The sequence below is a fragment of the Eubalaena glacialis genome, chromosome 8 (assembly GCF_028564815.1).
Source record: "Eubalaena glacialis isolate mEubGla1 chromosome 8, mEubGla1.1.hap2.+ XY, whole genome shotgun sequence".
NCBI classification, from domain to species: domain Eukaryota; kingdom Metazoa; phylum Chordata; class Mammalia; order Artiodactyla; family Balaenidae; genus Eubalaena; species Eubalaena glacialis.
Window position 1 is genome coordinate 110,830,732 of NC_083723.1, and position 20,029 is coordinate 110,850,760.

At 50.3% G+C, this 20,029-nt stretch overlaps 2 protein-coding genes across 5 annotated transcripts; one reads left to right on the forward strand and one right to left on the reverse strand.

Annotated features, from left to right (window-relative positions):
• Nucleotides 1-244: 244 nt before the first annotated feature.
• Nucleotides 245-14,985, forward strand: TMEM140 (transmembrane protein 140). The gene is made up of 3 exons (XM_061198754.1): nt 245-309; nt 519-796; nt 13,451-14,985. Exon 3 carries the CDS (start codon nt 13,484-13,486, stop codon nt 14,042-14,044), a length of 561 nt encoding a protein of 186 aa, XP_061054737.1. The 5' UTR covers nt 245-309; nt 519-796; nt 13,451-13,483; the 3' UTR covers nt 14,045-14,985.
• On the reverse strand, nt 14,590-19,365 carry CYREN (cell cycle regulator of NHEJ). Of its 4 annotated transcripts, none has more exons than XM_061198758.1 (4): nt 19,165-19,365; nt 17,777-18,040; nt 16,742-16,817; nt 14,590-15,886 (listed from the first exon to the last, which is right to left on the reverse strand). In XM_061198758.1, the coding sequence occupies exons 2-4, from the start codon at nt 17,911-17,913 to the stop codon at nt 15,647-15,649; spliced, it is 453 nt and encodes a 150-aa protein (XP_061054741.1). In that variant the 5' UTR covers nt 17,914-18,040; nt 19,165-19,365; the 3' UTR covers nt 14,590-15,646. The 4 variants fall into 4 exon arrangements, with proteins under 4 accessions (XP_061054741.1, XP_061054738.1, XP_061054739.1 ...); XM_061198755.1 differs by having other exon boundaries at nt 14,590-15,889; XM_061198756.1 differs by lacking the exon at nt 19,165-19,365 and adding an exon at nt 18,519-18,613 and having other exon boundaries at nt 14,590-15,889.
• Between the last annotated feature and the right edge of the window lie 664 nt (nt 19,366-20,029).

Genomic DNA, 20,029 nt, shown 5'->3' on the forward strand with positions numbered 1-20,029 from the left:
AAATTGGAATTTCCAGCTGGTCATGTGAGCATAGAAAGCAATTTTTAAACTCTGGCTAGGAGCCCCTATGATTACAAAAATAAAAGCTCCGTTCTGCTCTTATTTTGAAATAAGAGATATTCCAGCTGTTCCAGCATGGGCCTAAACACCCTGGTGAGGACACTAAGACGACAAGGTTTTGTGTCCAGGGATGCCCAGTCATCCTACAAAGCTGATTTCTGAAAAGGAGGGGACAGATGCATAACTGCTTCCCCAGTGGTGACCTGGGTCTGGGATCTCAGACCAGATGATCTTAAGGGTCCCTTCTGAGTAAGATTCTAGGTTGTATTTATTTTGGTTTAAAACATTAAGAGTTTTGAGAGTGTCTTGGCCAGTTTCCTTTCTGGAATTGTGGTGTGATATAATCAAGACACTTACCTGCCTCTTTAAGTCTATTGGTTGGCTGGTTGGTTCAGGTGTGGGTAAAGTGGCCGGTTTGGGGAACAACAATGTTGTTTACATTCTTTCTTTCTGAAAAGTCAGGAGCCACCGGCAAGAAATGAAAGTGAAATCAGGGGATAGTGTCATCAGTCAGCACAAATGTGACAAAGTTCAGAGAGCTGTTTACTTAGGCACAACTGCGCCTTCCAGCCGGTCATAAGCTCGGGGCTTATGCTCGGGGCTGCATCGTCCCGTCTCCACCGGCCTCGTTTCTGGAACCTGACATTAGGAGGCAGCGAGAGAGAAGAATCAAGCGAACCTGATTTCCTGCTCCTCCTCTTTATGAGTGTTTTGTGGGTTCTGCATCTTCTTTTTGGTAAGTACCTACCCTACATGCCCCACAGCTCGCCCAGACGCCTGCCTCTCTGCAAGACAAGTCAGCTTTCCTCTCAGACCCTGCATTCTAGCCATGGGCCCGGGGAAACTACTGGTAGTCAGGGTCTGGGGACCTTCCCCCCCGCCGTACAGACCCACCTTCGTGAGCTGTGCTCTTCTTCCCTCCTTCTCCCTACTCCCTTCAGCATCACCCTGTGCGACTCTGGCCTCAGAAGTGGTGCAGGTAATGCCAGTATAACTGGTTAGAAATGCAGGGGAGAACTGTGGGCAGCAGGGTCTTGCACCGAGTCTGTACAAATAATGGTTTGTGACGCATGAAGTGGATTCTTCATCAGAAATAGGCCACCAAACAAAAGCAGATCACTGACTCGCAGTAGCTAAACTGGTAGTTACAGGAAACATCATGAATTCTTACAATACGCACTGTGGACTAAGACTGTCAGAAAGACCTGTGTTCTTGACTCAGAAAGAAGACAAGAGGGTCTAAGAGATTTTCAGACCCTATGTTATTAGACTACATTGCTTTTCACACCTTGATGGAAATTCATGGTGGGATTTTAGTTCAGTTGGTGATCTTAAAAGATTTTTTTTTTTAATGTGGGCTATTTCCCTAATAATTTCCAGTATGCTTCTTCACCTGTAAGATCAAAGGCTCTTTGGGAAGAGATAAATACATGTATGTATGTAATTCGTCCTTCCTTCCTCCCTCATGACAGCTGAAATGCATTTTTCAGTATCTTCTTCCTAAACCTCATCTCTCCCAAAGTCCCGAATCCGTGCATATGACGTTCTCCTTTTGATTTTGTATATTCCCCTTTCTCAACACTCTTTCCAGCTAACCCCCTGCTTTATCTAATCACTAAGATTGTTCATTTTCTAAATTTCACTTTTACATAAATGTAACACATGATTCTGGAAATATTTTTAATGCAAAAAGAAAGGAACTCTTACCCATAATGCCCAGAGATATCAGGGCAAACAATAACATTTTAGAACAATTCCTTAGTCTCTTTCTTGCAGTCATACTATAAAGTGTGATTTCAGACCTGGTTCTTCTAAAGGCTGCATAGAGTTTTAGTATCTTGATATGTCATAATTTGATTCTAATGTTGGGCATTCAAGTTGCTTCTCATTTTTTGCCAAAGTAATACTGTGATGAACATTCCTGTATATAAATCATTGATTGCATTTCTGATTGCTGCCTTAGGGTAGACTCATAAGTAGAATTACTTGGCCAAAAGGTATGATGATTTTTAGGGTTTTTAGTGCCTTTTGCCATATTGCCTCCCAGAATGTTTCTAAGAATTTTCACATCCACCATCATTATATGAAAATGCCAGTTTTACTGCACTCTTGATATCAAGTGTTTTTAGCTGCAGTTTTAATAGGGAAACGTATAGATTATTTTACTTGGCATATCTTTGATTACATTACATGAGGTATAGACTTTTTTTTCATGTTAGTTAATGTGATAGAGTGTTTTATAATAAGAAATATGTGTTTGGTCTCTGTCCCCATTTCTGGCACAGAGCTCCTAAAACCCTTGGAATTTCCTAAGTGATAATAGAGGTAAAGGTGTCTTTTTTTTATTCATTACAAACTCTTTTCAACCACCTCTGAGTTGTTAATGACTCGACTTTTGGCAAGTCGCTAAGGATGGGGCCGGCTGCCAGGGAAAACCACCCCCCCAGCCCCCAACCTCTAGGGAGGTGAGAGTGGCTGGAGACAGAGTTCAGTCACCAGTGGCCAATGATTCAATCAATCATACCTACGTAATGAAACCTCCATAAAAATCCCTGAAGTACAGGGTTCAAGAGCTTCTGGGCTGGTGGACACACGGAGGTGCCAGGAGGGTGACAGGCCTAGAGAGGGCATGGAAGCTCCACAACCCTTCCCCCCACCCTTTGCCCTCTGCATCTTCTGGGTGGCTGTTCCTGAGTTGTATCCTTCTATGATGAATGAGTATTCTAGTAAGTAGGCTGTTTTCCTGAGTTCTGTGTGAGCCACTCTAGCAAATTAATCAAACCCAAGGAGGGGGTCATAGGAAACTCGAAGTTATCCTAGACTTGCACTGGGGGCGGGGGGAGGCAGCGCTCGGCTTGCGGCACTGACCCCTTAACCTGTGGGATCTGATGCTATCTCCAGGTAGATAGTGTCAGAATTAAGTTAAATTATAGGACATCCAGGTGTCACAGAGAATTCCCTGGTGAGGAAAAACCCTCACACATTTGGTGGAGGGTACAAATAAACAAAAAAGAGTTTTTTACAGTTAACTATTTTGCATTCCTTCTTATGTGAAATATCTCTTCATATGCCTTGTCCATTTTTATGGAGATTAATGTTTTTCTTATCTGTTTGCATGAACATTTGTTATATTAGGTATATTAACCATTTCATATTTGTTGCAGATATTTTTCCATACTCACTGACTTTTTTTTTTTTTTTTTTGGGCTGCATTGGGTCTTCTTTGCTGTGCTCCGGCTTTCTCTAGTTGTGACGAGCGGGGGCTACTCTTCGTTGCAGTGCGGTGGCTTCTCTTATGGCAGGGCACAGGCTCTAGGCGTGTGGGCTTCTGTAGTTGTGGTGCGAGGGCTCAGTAGTTGTGGCTCGCAGGCTCTAGAGTGCAGACTCAGCAGCTGTGGCGCACGGGCTTAGTTGCTCTGTGACATGTGGGATCTTCCCGGACCAGGGCTTGAACCCGTGTTCCCTGCATTGGCAGGCAGATTCCTAACCACTGTGCCACTAGGGAAGCCCTCCATGCACACTGACTTTTAATTTTACATTTTGTTGTACAGAAATGTATATTTTAATAGTTAAATCTGTACTGCTTTTTTCTTTGTAGTTTCAATTTGCTTTTAAGCTCAGAGCATTCTTTCTCATTCATAAATCAAATATTTACTTTTTTCTAGATCTTTTTTTTCTTTTGTCTGTTTGTCCCTTACATTTCACTACTGGATCCATGTGAAATTTATTTTGGTATGTGGAGTGAGATGAGGCCCTAAAATCGTTTTCTTTTGTTTTAACTAATCAATTGCTTCAGCATTAGTCAATGGAAAACCCTTTCTTCCACCGAATTATAACACCGATTTTATGGTGTATTAACTTCATATACATGGCTTTTCTGAGATATTCTGCCCTCTGAGCTGTCCATCCAGTACCCCTGCCATTCTGTTCTGTTGGGCCCACTTTTCCCTCAGTTATTTCTACCTGGGAGCTGGACACTGCAATGACTTCAGTGACTCTAGCCTGCCTTAGGCCTCTTCAAGTGAATTACAGCTTAAGGTGAATTAATTAATATAATAAATATCTTTGGAAGTTTAATCTTCAAATGCATGCACAGTATGTTGTCATAGAAACTGAGACTTTGCAGGGCTTTATTCTATACCCCTGGGCTCACACCACCTCAGCTGTCTCAGCCCTGTCAAAATGACAGAACTGAAATAATTTAGCAATGAGTTTACTCATTCCTTCGTTCAAGGGAAAACAATCCACAGATCCAGGGAGCACAGTGCCTCGCAAGCAGTGGAGCATTCTTTCTAGGGATGTGGGACAGAGCATTAGAAGAGGTAACATGGCTTATAATGAAACCTCGACCTCGTAGCCAGCAGGTCCTATTTCCTGGGGAAGGTGAGCTGGCTTAAGCTGCTGGAAGACTGTGATTGCTGTATGTTAGGTTTCCTTGACAGATGTTTCCCATGCAGGCTGACTTGGGTTTAGATTTGTGACCTGGGCTGGGCCACTGGGGCCGCCTCATTTTCTGAGTCCCAATATACAACTTAACTTTATCAGCCAAAAATCTAGACTTGAATAGACTTTGGGAGGGGACGCCCCCGATCCCCAGCTTTTCTGAGAGGACACAGATCTTTTGCCCACTCAGCAGCAGTAGGGAGGTGGAGGTACTAACAGCAGAGACCCTGGCAGAGCAGAGAACACAAAGGAGCAGCAACCTCGGCCCCTTCTGGCAGCATCCTGCCCACCAGGAAGCATCAGGCCTCGGTCAGCACCCGCCTAAGAGTGACCAGGGAAAGATTTGCTTTCTCAGGGACGGAGGGAGAGGCCCCATAGCACCTGCTACTCAGTTGGCCTGTGATTTGCTTTCTTTGAGTTATTTTGGTGAGTTACAAAGCCATTTCATATGCGTTACAAGCTCTCCAGGTAAGAACCGCATCCTCCTGTGTGGGGATGGAGGTGAAGTCCTAGAAGACTTAGCCTCCTTTCCGGCCAACTCTCAAAATAACTTTTGCAAAACTGAAGGTCTAAGTCTAAGTGACCGTCTATCATTCTTTACCTCCTCTTCTTTCCTTTTGACTGCTGGAGGCAAACTACGTTCACTAGTTTTACAGCAGGGCTAGTGGGCAGAACCGCCAGAGACAACGCCCGGCACTGCTCCCACCCCAGTTCAGGAACTCTCCGCACCTTCAGCCCCGCCACCTGGGGCCTCGCGCCTTAGGTTTGGGGGAGCAGGGGCTTGAGTTAATGAAGCACCTAGTGAGGATATAATCCAAACCTCTCACCCTGGCCTCCAAGGTCCTCAGGGACCTGGGTCCGCTCCCCTGTCCAGCCTCGTCCTGTCCCCTCAGTCACTGGGCTGTCACCCAGCCCCTGGTCTGTTCCTCTCCCAACCCGGTATTTATAACCACTGCACTCTCTGTTTCTAGAAGGCTCTTCCCCTGGCTCTTTCACACCCCTCAGGCCTCAAATCAAATGTCTCCTTCACAGACAGGCCTTCCCTGACCCTCCAAAGGAGAACCATCACTTCTTTCTACCAGGTTCTCTCCTTCACGTCACCCTGTTTATTTGCTTCCCAAATCTCTTCAAAAATTATAATTATCTTTTTAAAAATATATGTTTGGTGTTTGTCTCCCCAACCAGAGTGCAAGCTCAAGGAAGGCGAGCCCCTGCTTTGCCCCGCATGTTACTGATTCCCCGGGGCCTGTGACTCAGGGAATCGTCCAACATGTATCATGGCTGGAGTCACAAGAGGAAACCCTGGCCTCATCAGTAGAAGGGGGGCAGTGACTCTCCATGTGAGGGCAGGAGAGAGGGCAGGAGCTGCACAATCGAGAGTGACAGCAAAGGCCGTCACTCTTTGCTGGTACTGTTATGTCTTCAAACTCTGCCTTGGGGCCTGTGAATCTTGGCCCCCCATAAACTGCACTGTGAAGTGTCCCCAGTAAAAACCAAACGAGGATGGGTCCCAAGGTGCAGGCGTTTTCTCACTTTTAAGGATTTTTTTCCCCCCGCGCTAAATTTTTTTTTGACCTTTGTTCCCAGCTGGATCATCTGCTTACTAGCAGGGCTAATGAGCAACAAGACAACTGGACAGACAGCAAGTTAATATTAATGGAGCCGCTGAGACAGTCTATTCCAGTAGCCTGCTGGAGGTGGAGGGGGGCGGCGAGGGCTCCAACTCCACGCTGCAGTCTCATGGTGTAGTCATGTTTCTGCTGGCAAAGCTGTTTTTATTTACATGGAAAAATTAAGTAAATCCAGACGTCACAGTGTTCCATAAAAAGCCACTGCTGGCCCAGCCGTCCAAGCGGCATCTGAAACCCAGGCTGCTGCTTCCATCTTACAACATTTGGGAAACAGCGCTGTGGCCTCGTTTTCAAAAGTAAGAACCTGAGCTCACGTTTCTGCCAAAGCAAATATGACACATTTCCCTTTCTTCTTCCCTTTTTATTTTCGTCAGGAGCCACACCCAAACCACGAGCACACGGATGCTCAGTGAGCTCAGCTAGACAGATTTTCGCCAGGGCTGGAGGCCCCCTCTCACAAGCTGGCTCTCTCCTCTGTCAGATTCTGTTTTTCTGACTTTCTTCTGCTCGTATTTCTTCCCTGGGCTTCGCTCCCCCCCATTCACGTCGCAGCCCCACCCTCCGCCCCTGCCCTGCTCTTCCCTCGTGTTCCCTTTCTCCCCTGGACCACAGCCTCCACCGCTGGCACCAGAGCAGGCAGCAGTCCACCTGTGCAGATCAAATTAACTCACTTCAGTCTCACAACAGCCCCCAGGGACAGGCCCGCAGGCGCGTTAAGGGCGGGGATGTAGACGCTGGCAAGCTCAGGACATGCCCAAGGTCACGCGCTATGAGCGACAGGACAGCAGCCTGAACCCCGGTGGTCTGGCGCTAAGGTCCACGCTCTTCACCACCACGTCCCTCACACCATCCCCGAGTTGTCGGCGCCAGCCACCAGTGAGGCCAGCTTTCTGGAGTCCAGGTCCTCCAGGGAAGCTCTGTTCTGAACTCCAGCACTAGTGTCTCCTCAAGAATGTCACTTCTCTGAGCCTCAGTTTCCTCTCTATGATAATAATAATTTAAGTAATACTAGGTAATGTTCCACATGCTGCACGTAAATCACCTCACTTAATTTCCATAACATTTACAAAACAACTTCTATTATTGTACCCATTTTGCAGATGAGAAGACTAGGCAGAGAGACATTCACGTAGCTAGTAAATGGTAGAGCGGGGATTTGAACCCAGGACACACAGCTTCAAAGTCTAAGCTCAGACGCACTATTCCACAGTGTCACCCCCATACAAGAGGAGAATAATGTGATGTCCACACACTGTGGCCGTGAAGATTAAAGGGGATGATGCAGCATGTGAGGGCCAGACCTCGGGAGACAAAGCTCAGGTTCTTACAGTGATTTCACAATTCTGCCCGACAGGCCTCACCAGGCTCACTTGGGGAACTTACTGAGCCTCAGTAAGCCTCAGTTTTCTCCTCTGGAAAGTGAAGATAATAACATTAAATGTGCTCTCATAGTGAAAACTTAAGAATACCTGCTAAGTGCTTAGTACAGGGCCTGGCACAGAGTAAATGCTCAAAAAGATTTTGAGGTCAGTATTTAATCATTAATAAGCCCTCAATCAAACTAGATTCCTTCTTAGACACCTCCAGTGATCACAAAGACTTCTCAAAGCAAGTTCTGCCCTCTAAGGTCCACTATAGCTTTCTTAAGTCATTAATGAGAAGGAAGGCCGGGAGATGAATTTGTAGCCGATAAACTAAAAATCCATCCGTTTTTCTTTCAAGCTTCTGTTCCACAAAACTTGCAAACTGTGTAGTGTCTGACAGCAGCAAAATTATAACATCCAAGTTTTGCCAGGTCATGGCAGCAACTGCTCCTGCTGGTGCCAGGGCGGGGCGGGGCAGGGACTCGCCACACCTGAGTCCGTCCTTGCAAGGGGCCTCACAGTGTCCAACGCCTGAAGCTACAGGCTCACATACATGTCTGAGAAAGAGGGCACAAGCTTGAGGAAACTTACATTTAGGAAATGGGAAGAATAAAAAACAGAGAAGGACCAGAAGGAGAACTAGGACAGAGATTCAGGTCAAAAAAATAGAAGGAGGCATTTACGAAGCTCTATGTGCCATGGCTGACGTTCACGAAACCATTCGGAGGTCACTCAGTGGATACTTACTGCGTGCCCATAATGTGCCAGGGAGTCCTGGGTGTGGGGCTATAACAGTTAAAGACAGATTTTGAGAGAGACGGGCAGCCATAGATTTTTGTCTGATTTGCCTAACAGATAAAATTCCTTGCCCACATGAAGTTTACATTCTACTGAGCGTTGTAGGTGGAAGACCAAAGAAAACATTTAGCACGTTAGATGGTGGAAAACGGCAAGGAGGAAGAGCAGGGAAGGAGTGCGGGGAGAGCGGTGCCGGGGGTCGCGGAGGGGCTGCTACGGCTTCAAAATGCCGACCAGGGACGGCGCCACCGAGAAAGGGACCTTTGAGCAGAGACCCAAGGGATAACAGAAGAGCACTCCAGGCGAGGAATGCAAGTGCAAAGTCCCGAGCCTGCCTAAAGTTTCTGGAAAATGCGAAAGGAGCCAACGTGGCCGAAGCCGGGGGAGGGAGTGGAGAGCAGGAATAACGGGAGAAGAGGTCCAGGAGGTGACACTGGCACTAACAGCACCGGGGAGTCCTGGTCCCAAAGAAGCAGGAGAAGGCCAAGTTACTGTTAATGTTGTCCCTGGAAAGTGGGCGCCCTTGGCGTCAAGAGTCATCCTTGTTAACAAGCTCCAGGACGTTTACACACCTGCGGGCACAGCACACTGTATCATTCCCTGGCCAAGGAATTCAAACGTTCCAGAGTCTCGTCCCCACCCTCTGGAGGGGGAGCTCGGACTGAAGGGGACACTTGCAGGAACTTGCCTTCCTCTCCGACGGGCACCTCTAAGGGCTCATTAAACACTTGAACAAAGCAGAATCTCCCGGTGGTGGACGAGCGGTGCCCTGATACGAGCGACAGTTCAGGGTGCTCCAGGAGGCTACCCTCGGGGGCATCAGTCGGGACAGAGGCGTGCGGGTGGTGAACTCGGGCAAAATGGCGAGAAACTAAATAAGCCCCAGCTGTATATAAAGTCTTGTTACTGAATATCATTAGACGTTCAGGCAGGAAGAATGAACTGAAAAAACAGAATGAGGTGGGTGATTTGGGAGTGGGTATTTTTGCTAAGTCAATGTAGAGAAAGGAGTTTTGTGGGGAATCTCGTATGTTGGGATAAGATGAAAATGTAATATGTGAAGTCATGATTAGAGCAGTGACAAATCATAAGTTATAAATAAGTATATGATCAACATTTGTATACAGCAGCCACATAATGATTAAGCTGATAAATATTTCAGCATAAAAGAAAGAAGTGTTTGGGAGCTGGAGATTGGAGCTACAGACCTTCTCTAAAACAGAAACAAAGGTCGACGGGCAGCAGTTTGCAAAGTCCATTTTGACTCTGCAACTCAAGAGAGCACGTGGTAGGGCCTTCAGCCATCTGAAGTAAACAAGCCGGTGTCGGTGGCAAGAGCCGGCCTCCCTGCTCCATCAGCCCTTCTCAAGTGTTCCTTACAGTCAAGGGACAGGCCAGGGGTGAAACCTATGCTGGGAAAAGCTCTCTGGTCACCCGTTCTCTGCCTGCCAGGTGTCCTATACTCGGGGCGTGGGCAGCTGCAGGGATTTTCAGTGCAACAATCTGCCAGAGCTCCAATGCTCCCTCAGACACGACCTCATGAAAGTTTCACTCTTTTAACATGAAGGTGGCAAGAACATAATTTAGAAGATCAGGATACTATGTCTGTGCCTCTTTCAGCCATCATCCCATCAATGTGAAAACTTCAGAGGTGCTTAAACTAAAAAACAGAAGCAAACAAAAAAAACTGCCTCAAATGCACGGTCTGGGAGTGTTCTCCTCCTGCTTCTATAACTGGGACTCTGCTGCCCTGGGCTCTCCGGTGACACTCCACACACTCACTCAGAGTCCAGATCTGTGTCTTGGTCCAGGGGCCCCACTGCCCCAAAAGGGTTATGCTTTACGATGACCTTTGTGACGGCAAAAGGCTAGCAGCGTTTATTTATAGAGAGCTCATATACACTGACAAACAGAAACCAAAACTGAAAATGATAAAAGAAAAGAAAAAAAAAAAAAAAAGGACATGACAGCACTCCCAAGAGAAAAAAACAGAGCCGGTCAACAAACACTTAAAAAACGTTAAACTTTGCTCATTAAAAAGAAACAGTATAGCAATGCTGTGTCATTTTTCATTATCAAAGATGAAAAGACAAGAAAATTCAATATGGGAGGATGAGATGAGATAAGTACTCTCTTAAACTGCTGGTGGAAGGATAAACTGATTCACAAACATAGTCACCGTGGCATTATTTTTAATATTATAAAACAACATCGTAAGACAGAATATATAAACCATACACAACAGAACAGCTAATGCAGCCGTTAAAAATATTGTTTAGGAAACACTTCTAATGACAAAGGGAAATATTAATGCTATAATGATGTTTACAAAGCGGGATACAAGCACATATATTTATGTGGTCCCAACTATGTAAAACAACATTATAGAAGGAAACGTGTCGTTGAGTGCTTACTTCTACAACCTTGAAGTTATAGACGATTTTTAGTCTTGTCTCCATACTTCCGTGCATTTTTCTAGTTTTCTACAACCAACATGCATTACTTTATTATAAACAGGAAAAACTTCACCTAAAAATAGCAACAGTGACTCAGCAGTGTCCCCTTCTGCCCTCTGAAGGAAGCACAGGCTTATCATCTAAAGGGAATTTAAAAGCTCATTGTGGTGAGAACATGAATACTAGGATCGTTAAAAGCCAAAACAGAACAGAACAGGGTAAGCTCTTAGGAAGGCAGAGAAGAGTACCCTAGGGTTTTCCAACCAAATAACCATATCGTTTCACTGGGAAGTGTTTAGAAAAAAGAAGCTAGGACTAGCCCCCAAGCTCTCTGTCCACATCCCAACAGGAAGCACGGAGGAGCCATCCCAGCACTGAGTATATATGAGACGTAAAACACGGCCCCTCACCTCAAGAAACTTTGCCATCTTGTTAGATAAGTACATGCAGTACCTAAAGGGCGCTACATGTCATTTTCATTCATTCAAAAAAAAAAAAAAAAAAGAGTTCCTACTGTGTATCAGGCACCATTCTGGGATAAAACAGCTAGTGGGAGCATAATCTTGGCCTTCAGCTATATCAGACTGTGCGCTGAAGTAGTCTGAGAAAGCTGGTGAAACATCAGTAGGACTCAGAGAGGCAGAGAACAGGGTAGGACTTGAGGAGGTGGAGTGGCTGAGCGGGTGGGCAGTCAGGAACGGGGACAGTGGGCAGGTGCTGGACTCAGCAAAGCAAGGGGGGAGACCAAAGGGAACAGGGCCTCACTAGAGAACCCAAGTTCAAGTTCTAAGTCGTACCAGATCGTGGTGAGCCTCACGTACCAGGCACAGGAGTTGGGACTGAATTCTATGTGCATAAAGGGGTGAGAGGAAGTAAATCAGGGACTACCACCTTCTCCACACGCCTGCTCATGGGCTTCCTAGCTCCAATTTATTTTGTTTCACTCTCTGTTGAAAACCTCGAGAGAGAAGAGGAAGTCAGAAACAAAGGCCCTGGGTGCCTGGGGAGCTGCTGCGTGAGGTGGCTCATGCAGTCTCCTCTGAGAAGCCCCAGGAATCTTTTTGCATTAAGCTTAATAATAATGTTTGTTTGTTTTTTTAGCCCAAGTGTAACAGGCTTGAAATAGGAGAAGTAAGAGGGAGATTTACACAAAGGCACCCCAACTCCCAACCTGGGCCATGGAGGCAAGTCAAATCTTATTTCCCACTGCACAATGGTGTAAATCGGATTCCAGTCCTGGAAATCCATCCTACACCCCGAAATACCTAAATCCATTAAAAATGGAGATACAGGCTTTTACAAACATTTGTTAATATGTAAAACCGTGCAAACTATGTTCCTGTTGGGAATTTTTCCCATCCCGTGGGCTGGACTGGTTAAAACTTCTTACCGTACCAATCTAATACCGTGGACTAAACACACCCTTTTTACACCTGATAAATCTTTCTGTCTCTGCCAAAGGAGTCACTGATAAAGCTTTATTCTCATTAGCCACCTACTGCAGACTGAACATCTGTGTCTCCCCAGAATTCGTATGTTGAAACCTAACCCCCAACGAGACAGTATTTGTTAAGTGGGGCCTTTGGGAGGTGATTAGAATGGGATCGGTGCCCTTAAAAAAGAGGCCCCAGAGAGTTCCTGGTCCCTTCCACCATGTGAGGACACAGCAAAAAGCTGAGCCCTTACCACACCCCGAATGAGCCGGTGCCTTGATTTTGGACTTGCCGGCCGCCAGAACTGAGAGGAAGAAACCTCTGTTGTTGATAAGGCACCCAGCCCACGGTAACTTGCTGTGGCAGCCTGCACAGACTGACGCCGCCCTCCCCCTCAGTCTGTTCCACATCCTGCCACCTCTCACCACGCTTTGTTTTTCCACGCGCAGGACAAGTGTGGGAGTGGTCAGGCAGACCCTCCAGCCAGCTCTGGGAAAGGTGAGGGGCTGCGCCTCTCAAGGGGTCCCTCCAGAAGCTGATCTCCAGGGCTGCCTCTGGGCCTCTCTTCAAGGCCGCCACTGGCCACCACTCCCTGCACTGCCCACACCACCGGCAGCCCTGGCCGGGTGCACTGCAGGACACCACTCTGTGCTCTGGCCCTGTGCTCCTAGGCACTTCAGGATGGAAATGGCTGTTTTGTTCCATATTGGCAAATTTACAAATATAAAGGCACAGTATGCAGACTACTGTTTGAGAGGCCAATTTGGAGAAGTCCTTCTGATTAAAAACTTAGTGAAAAGATTTTTCCAAAAAGATGAGGAAGGTACATCCTATATATATCGATACTATATACTATGGAGGAACTAGAGAAGGCAAGTTTCCTGTAGATCAATTTGGCAAAATGCAGTAAAATCACTAAAAAATATTGCTACCCTTGACCCAGTGATTGCAGTTTTAGATATTAATCCTAAGGAAAAATCAGATTCAGCAAAGTCTCAGGCCAAAGAACATTCAGTTACGATCTTTCCCGCCCTCAAAGCTGCCGGGAGGGCCCTTCCTCCCGATCTCAGCCCAGAGAGGCCGCTGAGGACTGAGCCTGTGGACCCTGCCTGGAGGTTACCCCAGATCTCTTGGTTCTGGTTTGGCTGTCTTGAAGGGAGTTTGCCACAGGTTTTTATGTAATTCCAGAAGGGAGAGCATGAGCTTGAGAAGAAACTGGGAGGGAGACAGGGAGAACTGGACACTCACGGCGTGACTTCCTACAGGTACCCAGGAAGGCGCCCTGTGAAGCGCAGGAGATGCCCGTCCTAAGGTCAAGGCGGAGGAACCGGCTGCTGTTCCTGGGAATCATGACGCTCACAGTCACAGCGATCTTCCTGCTGTTCTTTGCTCTCCTCTGGAAGGCCGGCAACCTCATCGACTTGCCCAACCTCAGAATTGGCTTCTACAACTTCTGTCTCTGGAACGAGGGCACTGGGGCCCTACAGTGTCACCAGTTCCCTGAGCTGGAGGCCCTGGGGGTGCCTCGAGTTGGCCTGGCCCTGGCCAGGCTTGGCGTGTACGGGGCCCTGGTCCTCACCCTCTTCGTCCCCCTGCCTCTCCTCCTGGCCTGGTGCAACAGTAACGAGGGAGAGTGTCAGCTGGCCGTGGGCTTCCTGGCCATGTCCTCCATGCTGCTGGCCAGCGGCCTGGGCCTCTTCCTCACCTACACATGGAAGTGGCTCCGGCTCTCCCTCCTGGGGCCTGGGTTTCTAGCTCTGGGTGTTGCCCAGGGCTTACTCATCCTCTTGCTTATGGCCACAGTCGTGTTCCCTCAGAGGGCAAAGGACAAGAACTTGAGAGCTGCTAGCTCTGTCTAAAGGCTTACGTGACTGCAAGGGTTCTGTTTGAACTATGCTCAGAGAAGGTGCCAGAGAATTCACGGGCTGCTGTGTCTTCTCAGCCATCCTGTTTCATAGCTAATGCTGATCTCAAGCTCTAGCAGACAGGACCCACCGCGGAGGGGGTAGGGCACCCGACGTCAAGGACAAGAGGCAGCAAGGGCGGCCAGGGCTCCCTCGGCTTCTTAGTGTAGGGTTGTGTGTCCTTTGGCACTTGTAAGGTTCCTAAGGACACCCTAAAACCACACAGCTCATTGTCACAAGAATTCCTGCTTTAATTAACTGATCTGAGCAAGCCATTCTTACTTTATCCTCAGAACAATGGGGAGATAAGGCTTCCTGTCATGGGGCCAGATTTCCAGGACAAGTTGCCAAATGCCAGACTGGAACCCACTGAGGGTCTATGAAGAAACACCTCAGGGTCCCTGGGGGCCCTGCCTGGCCAGCTCCCCATCTCCATCCAAGGCGGGTAGAATGCGATGAGCCCCTCACCTCTGACAATGCTCCCAAAGGCCCAGGAATAATCTGAGGGATTCACCGAAGACAGAACACATGGGCACGAAGAGCAGCCCTGGTGGCTTTGAAGGTTCCCCTGAAAAGGCTCCCGGACCTGAAGGCCGACAGAGCAGGGGGTCAGCGGGCAGATCACTCCCAGCACGTGACCTGGGAGTTCAGGAACCGAAGACGCCGGGTCCCTGGTCAGGAGAGGAAGGTGCACAGGACAGAACGGTTCCACATCCACGTGAATGCTGTATCCCCTCACCTCTCACCCCGGGCCCAGAAAGGATACAAGCACAACTCATGCACTGGGGAACTTTGTGTATTTTTCAGCACCTATATATTGAAAACCTGTACAGCACGTGATTGCCTCATCCTATGCCTGTCAAAAGCCACACTGAATACAGAAGCAGAAACACGGACTCTAGTGTGATGTCTTGTTCTTGGTGTCTCCTTTGGGTTCCTGTCCCACTCTTGCTTTCCGACTGTCCAGGGACCAAGGCCGAGGCCACCAAGTGGAAGAAAGGTGGCAGCTCGGGGGGAGGAGGCCTGATTGGTCAGGAGGCTTCTTAATCTGTACGCTGAGCCTCAGGCTCCTAGACGGAGCCCAGCACTGTGGCAAGATGTCTGGTTCAGGGCTGGACGAGCAAGGGCTCACAGACTGACTGACTGACTGCCTCGCGATGGAAGCTATTTTTAAAATAGGCTTCCTCCTTAGGGAGGCCAAACAGTAGAAATTCCAGCGTACTTAGCAGCCAAACTTGTTTTTCTTTAAGAATTATTAAGTTGACTCTTTGGTTCCAGTAAGTTGACCACCACAACCTCACCTCCCTGGAACCAGGTAACTGAACACAACAGACAGTGGGGATCCCAGGCCCTCTGAGCGAGGAGAGAGCACAGTGCAGGGAGGATTTCTAATGGGAGCTCATCCTGATTCCTCACCTCCCAAGGTGAATCTGCGCAGCCCAGAGAGGCGCGAAGCTGGGAGCAGAAGCCGTGACAGTCTGAGGGCAGCGCCCAGGCCAAGAGGGAAACCCAGCTTCCTTCAGCCACTCTGGGCAGAAAGTCCTGGAAGTTTGTCCCTTAGCTGAAAAATATCTCTCTGACGTATTTTAGCGCATCCTGGTCTTCCTCGCGGCCTCTGCTGCGGGCCGAGTCAGAACCCGCAGGCCCCGGAGGAGGGCCGTCTGCCCCACAGGCCTCGTCCTCACTGCTGCTCCCGGGGGGACTCGGGGACGGCGGCGCTGAGCCGGCTGGGGAGTGCTCTGGCTTATCAGCGCCTGCCACAGGCAGCTGTTCCAACGGCTTTTCCTGTTTTCGGCCCTGCTGAGTAGAAGCAATGGCAGGCAAAACAGACCGGGGTTTTACTTCCCTAACGTGCTGGTTTATCCGTCAGTGACGCAGAACAGGCCCAGAAGCAACTGTGAAGCCAGCACGTGACGAGTCAGGCCCTGCCCCCAAATCACAGGTGGCCCCTCCCTCCCTTCACCCGACTCCTCCCCTCCCCGCCACCCCTTCTCAGATGGTGCAGAAGTAGAGAGCAGCTTGGGAGAGCGGCGGCAGGGGCCTGAGGAAGAGCGCCACAGGAAAGAAAACTAGAATAAATGTACGCGGAAAGGCAGGGTGACAGAATGGAAGGAGCACAGGATACGAACCCCGAGTGTGGGCCTTAGCCTCTCCCTTATTGGCACCAAATCACTTACTGTAACTAATAATAATATCTATCAGCAGGTTATTGCAAGGAATAAGTGCGATAGGAATATACAAAAGTCCCTGAGCAACTACCAAGTACTATACAGCTCTAAAGTGGGACGGTTATTACTCGCTTCCGGAAGCCAAGACACTCGGCGGCGTGCTGCTCCGTACGGTGCTCAGAAGTCACCTCGCCCGACTGAGACCCCCCAGAGAACGTGAGCAGTTAACGACTTCTGTCCCCTCCACACGCCACCAGCACAGAGGCACCCAAACAGAGCGGGCTGCCCTCCCTTGCACAGCTGCGCCCTCCCAGGTCTCCAGCCCCAAGCGGGTGCCCACCTACCAGGGAGCGGGCTGCGGATGAGCGGGCTCCTGGCCACCCCAGCAGGCAGGGCGCCTCTTTTATTAGCATGAACCAGGCCCTGGTCTAGTTTCTGCCCACCAAGAGTTTCTGGTTATAAGAAAAGACACAGCTGACTTTACCTCAATCAGGATCCCCAGAGCAACGTCTACGATTTCAGCTTCATTCATGCAGTACACAGTCCTCATGGCAGGAAGTCTGAAAGAAAAGCACAAAGCTAGAGATGGCACGGAATCACCAGGAGGGGAGAATGAGAGCAAGAGCTGCGTCTCAGGGCCTGCCCAGCAGGGGTGAGAGCAGCAGCTTCCTCAGGGCGCCAACGTGGCTTCTGCAGCCTTGTAACCAGTGACTGGCACAGGGGGTTCTCGGGGCAACAGTGTGGGGCTTCCCACCCTCCACTAGCTCCCCTGAGGATCTGGAAATAGGGCACGACAGCCGGCTTCTGAGAGTCAAACTCACACACACGGTGGATGCGAGCAGATCGAACAAGCCAAGACTCAACCCACCCCCCTCCCACCGCAGTGCATGAACACAGTAAAGGAGGGCTGCAAAGACCAGAAATCAAGGCTGGTCAATGAAGAAAACCTAGAAAGGGAAGAGCAGAGAGGGACAGTGAGCGCCTGGGACCACGAGGGGAGAGGGCAGGGGCATCCCCTCCCTGGCGGCCCAGAAACCCCCTCCACTACCACCATTCAACTAACCCACCCCACAGCCTCTGATCTCAGGCCGGCACAGCAACCTGCAGCTTGTCCGTCTGTCCCTGAAGATCTACCCGCAGGGAGACTGGACCACCTCGTCACTCATCTTGCCCAGTGGATGGTCACAATTTCTGTGGCAAGAGAAGAGACTGGCGATTTGGACAACTGGCGTCTGAGAGCTTGGCTGGTGTGTGTGACCCGAGAGGGGGAGCCGCTATCCGGGAGCTGACAAGTGAGGGTCTGGCGGTGGAGATTCACCAATAGAGGCAGAAGCCGGTGCCAGTCTGGGAGGGCACAGCTCACTTCCTGTGCACCCCCTGAGAGCTGATGAGAGGTCTGTGGACTGAAACACCCCACCTCACTGTTCTGCCAACACGGGAAGACTGGGCCCCGGCAACTGTGATGCCCCAAATCCCTCCCCGTGTCCTAATTCCCCAGGAGGACCAGAAGCTGCCCCACCTTGCTGCAGCCACTGGCGCCGTGGCTGTTCTCCTCTTGTTGGGGGTCTTCACCTGCACCGTCCTCTTTTCAGCCACCTGGGCTGTCATCCATGCGGGAAGCACCCTTTTTTTATTCTCAGATTTTAAGTCTTCCATCTCCCTAGTCTCTCATAAAGAGGAACCAGGGCCCAAGCTTAATGACTTCAGGACGGCAAATCCCACTCTCTCATCACACCAGGAATTATAGGTCTGTCTGTCCTGAATGGGAGTCCAGCTTTAATTCCTACAAAGAAGAACAAAGACCAGTGAATTCTAATAAGCGAGAATACTCCCAGGCATCAGCTGAAATTACTGGTCAGGGCAGGGCCCAGGAGACGCAGATGTGCCATTCACAGGGCATGAAGGGGCAGGCGATGGGCTCAGGGAGCAGCAGCCCTCCACGCAGGGCCCAGGGTCCCCACCGGCAGCCAGGCCCAACGCCTCCAGGAGCCTCTGCACTGAGCCATTCAACACGGGAGGAGTGGGATGAACACCCTCCCAGGAGGAAAGAGGGAGGGAGGTGCCCCTGCTCCTCTCCACCCCAGATGCTCACGGTCCCCAGGGTGCCCTGACTATCCTACCCTTAGGACACCTCTCAAAGATCTCTTCCCTGTTTCTCCCAACCACAGTCTTCTCACTCCCTCTTCTGGGAGCGGTTATAAGAAACTCCAAGGCCATTTTGATTCACAGTGAGGTTTCACTGCCAACACCCACTTCCTTACACCAAAGATACTTCTGACCGGTCAGATTTCAGCGAGCAGTAGGGTCAGGAATCCAGAAGCTGGGGCGCCGGGCTGGGGGGAGTGTCTCATCTTACTGGGCCTCTCCCCACCCGCACTGGATTCCACCTCAGCCCCTCCTCCTAAAGCTCAGCCCCGACCCTGTGACTCAAAGGGTGCAGGGCTCCACCCTCCACTTAGCAGTTAACCCTGAAGGCAGCTGCGGGCGCCTTCCGCCTAAATTCAAGCGGTGCTAATACTCATTCCCACACCTAACGAGCACCGCTAACCGCCCGGCACAAACACAGCGCGGCGGTCGGTGCGTACATTGATTTGACCATGAGGTAGATATTCTGAAGCCTATTTTACACAGGAGGAACTGAGACTGAGCAGTATGCACAAAGTCACAAAAAAGTTTGAAATGGCCGGCCGGGACACGCACGCGGGTCCTCCAGACTCCGCCGGCTGGGGGTGGGTGAGGGCCTGGGACGCCCCGGCGCGGCCCCGCGGGCGCGTGCCCAGCCCAGAGCTCCCGATTCTCAGCCGCCGCAGCCCTCGGGGACCCCGCGCCGTCCTGGCGCGACCAGACCGGTGCCGACATGCAGGAGGAGGGCGAGGGGGCACGCGCGACAACCACGCGGGGCCTCACCGGCAACAGCGCCGCCCGCGTCCCCGGCGCTCCTCCAGCAGGGCTTCCTGCCTCCGGGCCCGCGCCCCCTTCTTGGCTTCCGGGGCGGGTCCGGGAGTCTGATTCTGGGCGGTTGTAGGGATCTCGGAGCCCGGCCGGCCGGGCCCCGGCCCCACGCGCACCGTGGCCCACCCCCGGCTCGGCCGCGTCCCCGCACTTCCGGCTTCCGGCCGCCCGCGGGCGCGGAGGCCCGGGCGCGCCCCCTGCCGGCAGATCGCGTTGTCTGCGCCCTCGGCGGTGGAGCCCTGACTCCCCAGCTGATGGGAGACGCCGGCCCCGCTGTCCCGGGTCCTGACAGTCTCTCCTTGACCACATCCAGGTCGGGCTCCTCTGAACTCCTCTCAGCTAGGCCCTGCCTTTTGGACTTCCGTGTGCATCTCCAAATTGTCCATTTTTAGCAAGAATATTGCTAAGTTGATTTAACCAAAGTCCACCCATCCCCCGCCTCTGATCGCACCCGCCACCATCTTCCAGGTGGTGTCTAATCATCCGGCCGCCCTCAGCAAGAATCCTGTTAGGTCAATTTAGCCAGAATCCCCTCTTACCCCTGATGTTTCCTGTTAATAATCATCCATCCACCGACCCCCCCCCCCCCACCCTGCCACTTTTCCTTGTATTGGGAGTTGAGCCCAACTTCGCCCCCACTGCAAAACCCTACTGAGTAGCCCCCTCGTATAAAGTTTGCCTTACTTGTCTTTAACAAGTGTCATAAATAATTTTTAACAATATTTTTTCTTTAACAGTCCCCAAACGTGGCTCCATTTGAGGCTTGCTGGTTGGACTCTGTTAAAGTGTCAATTCCCAGCCCTCCCCCGCCACCAGAAAT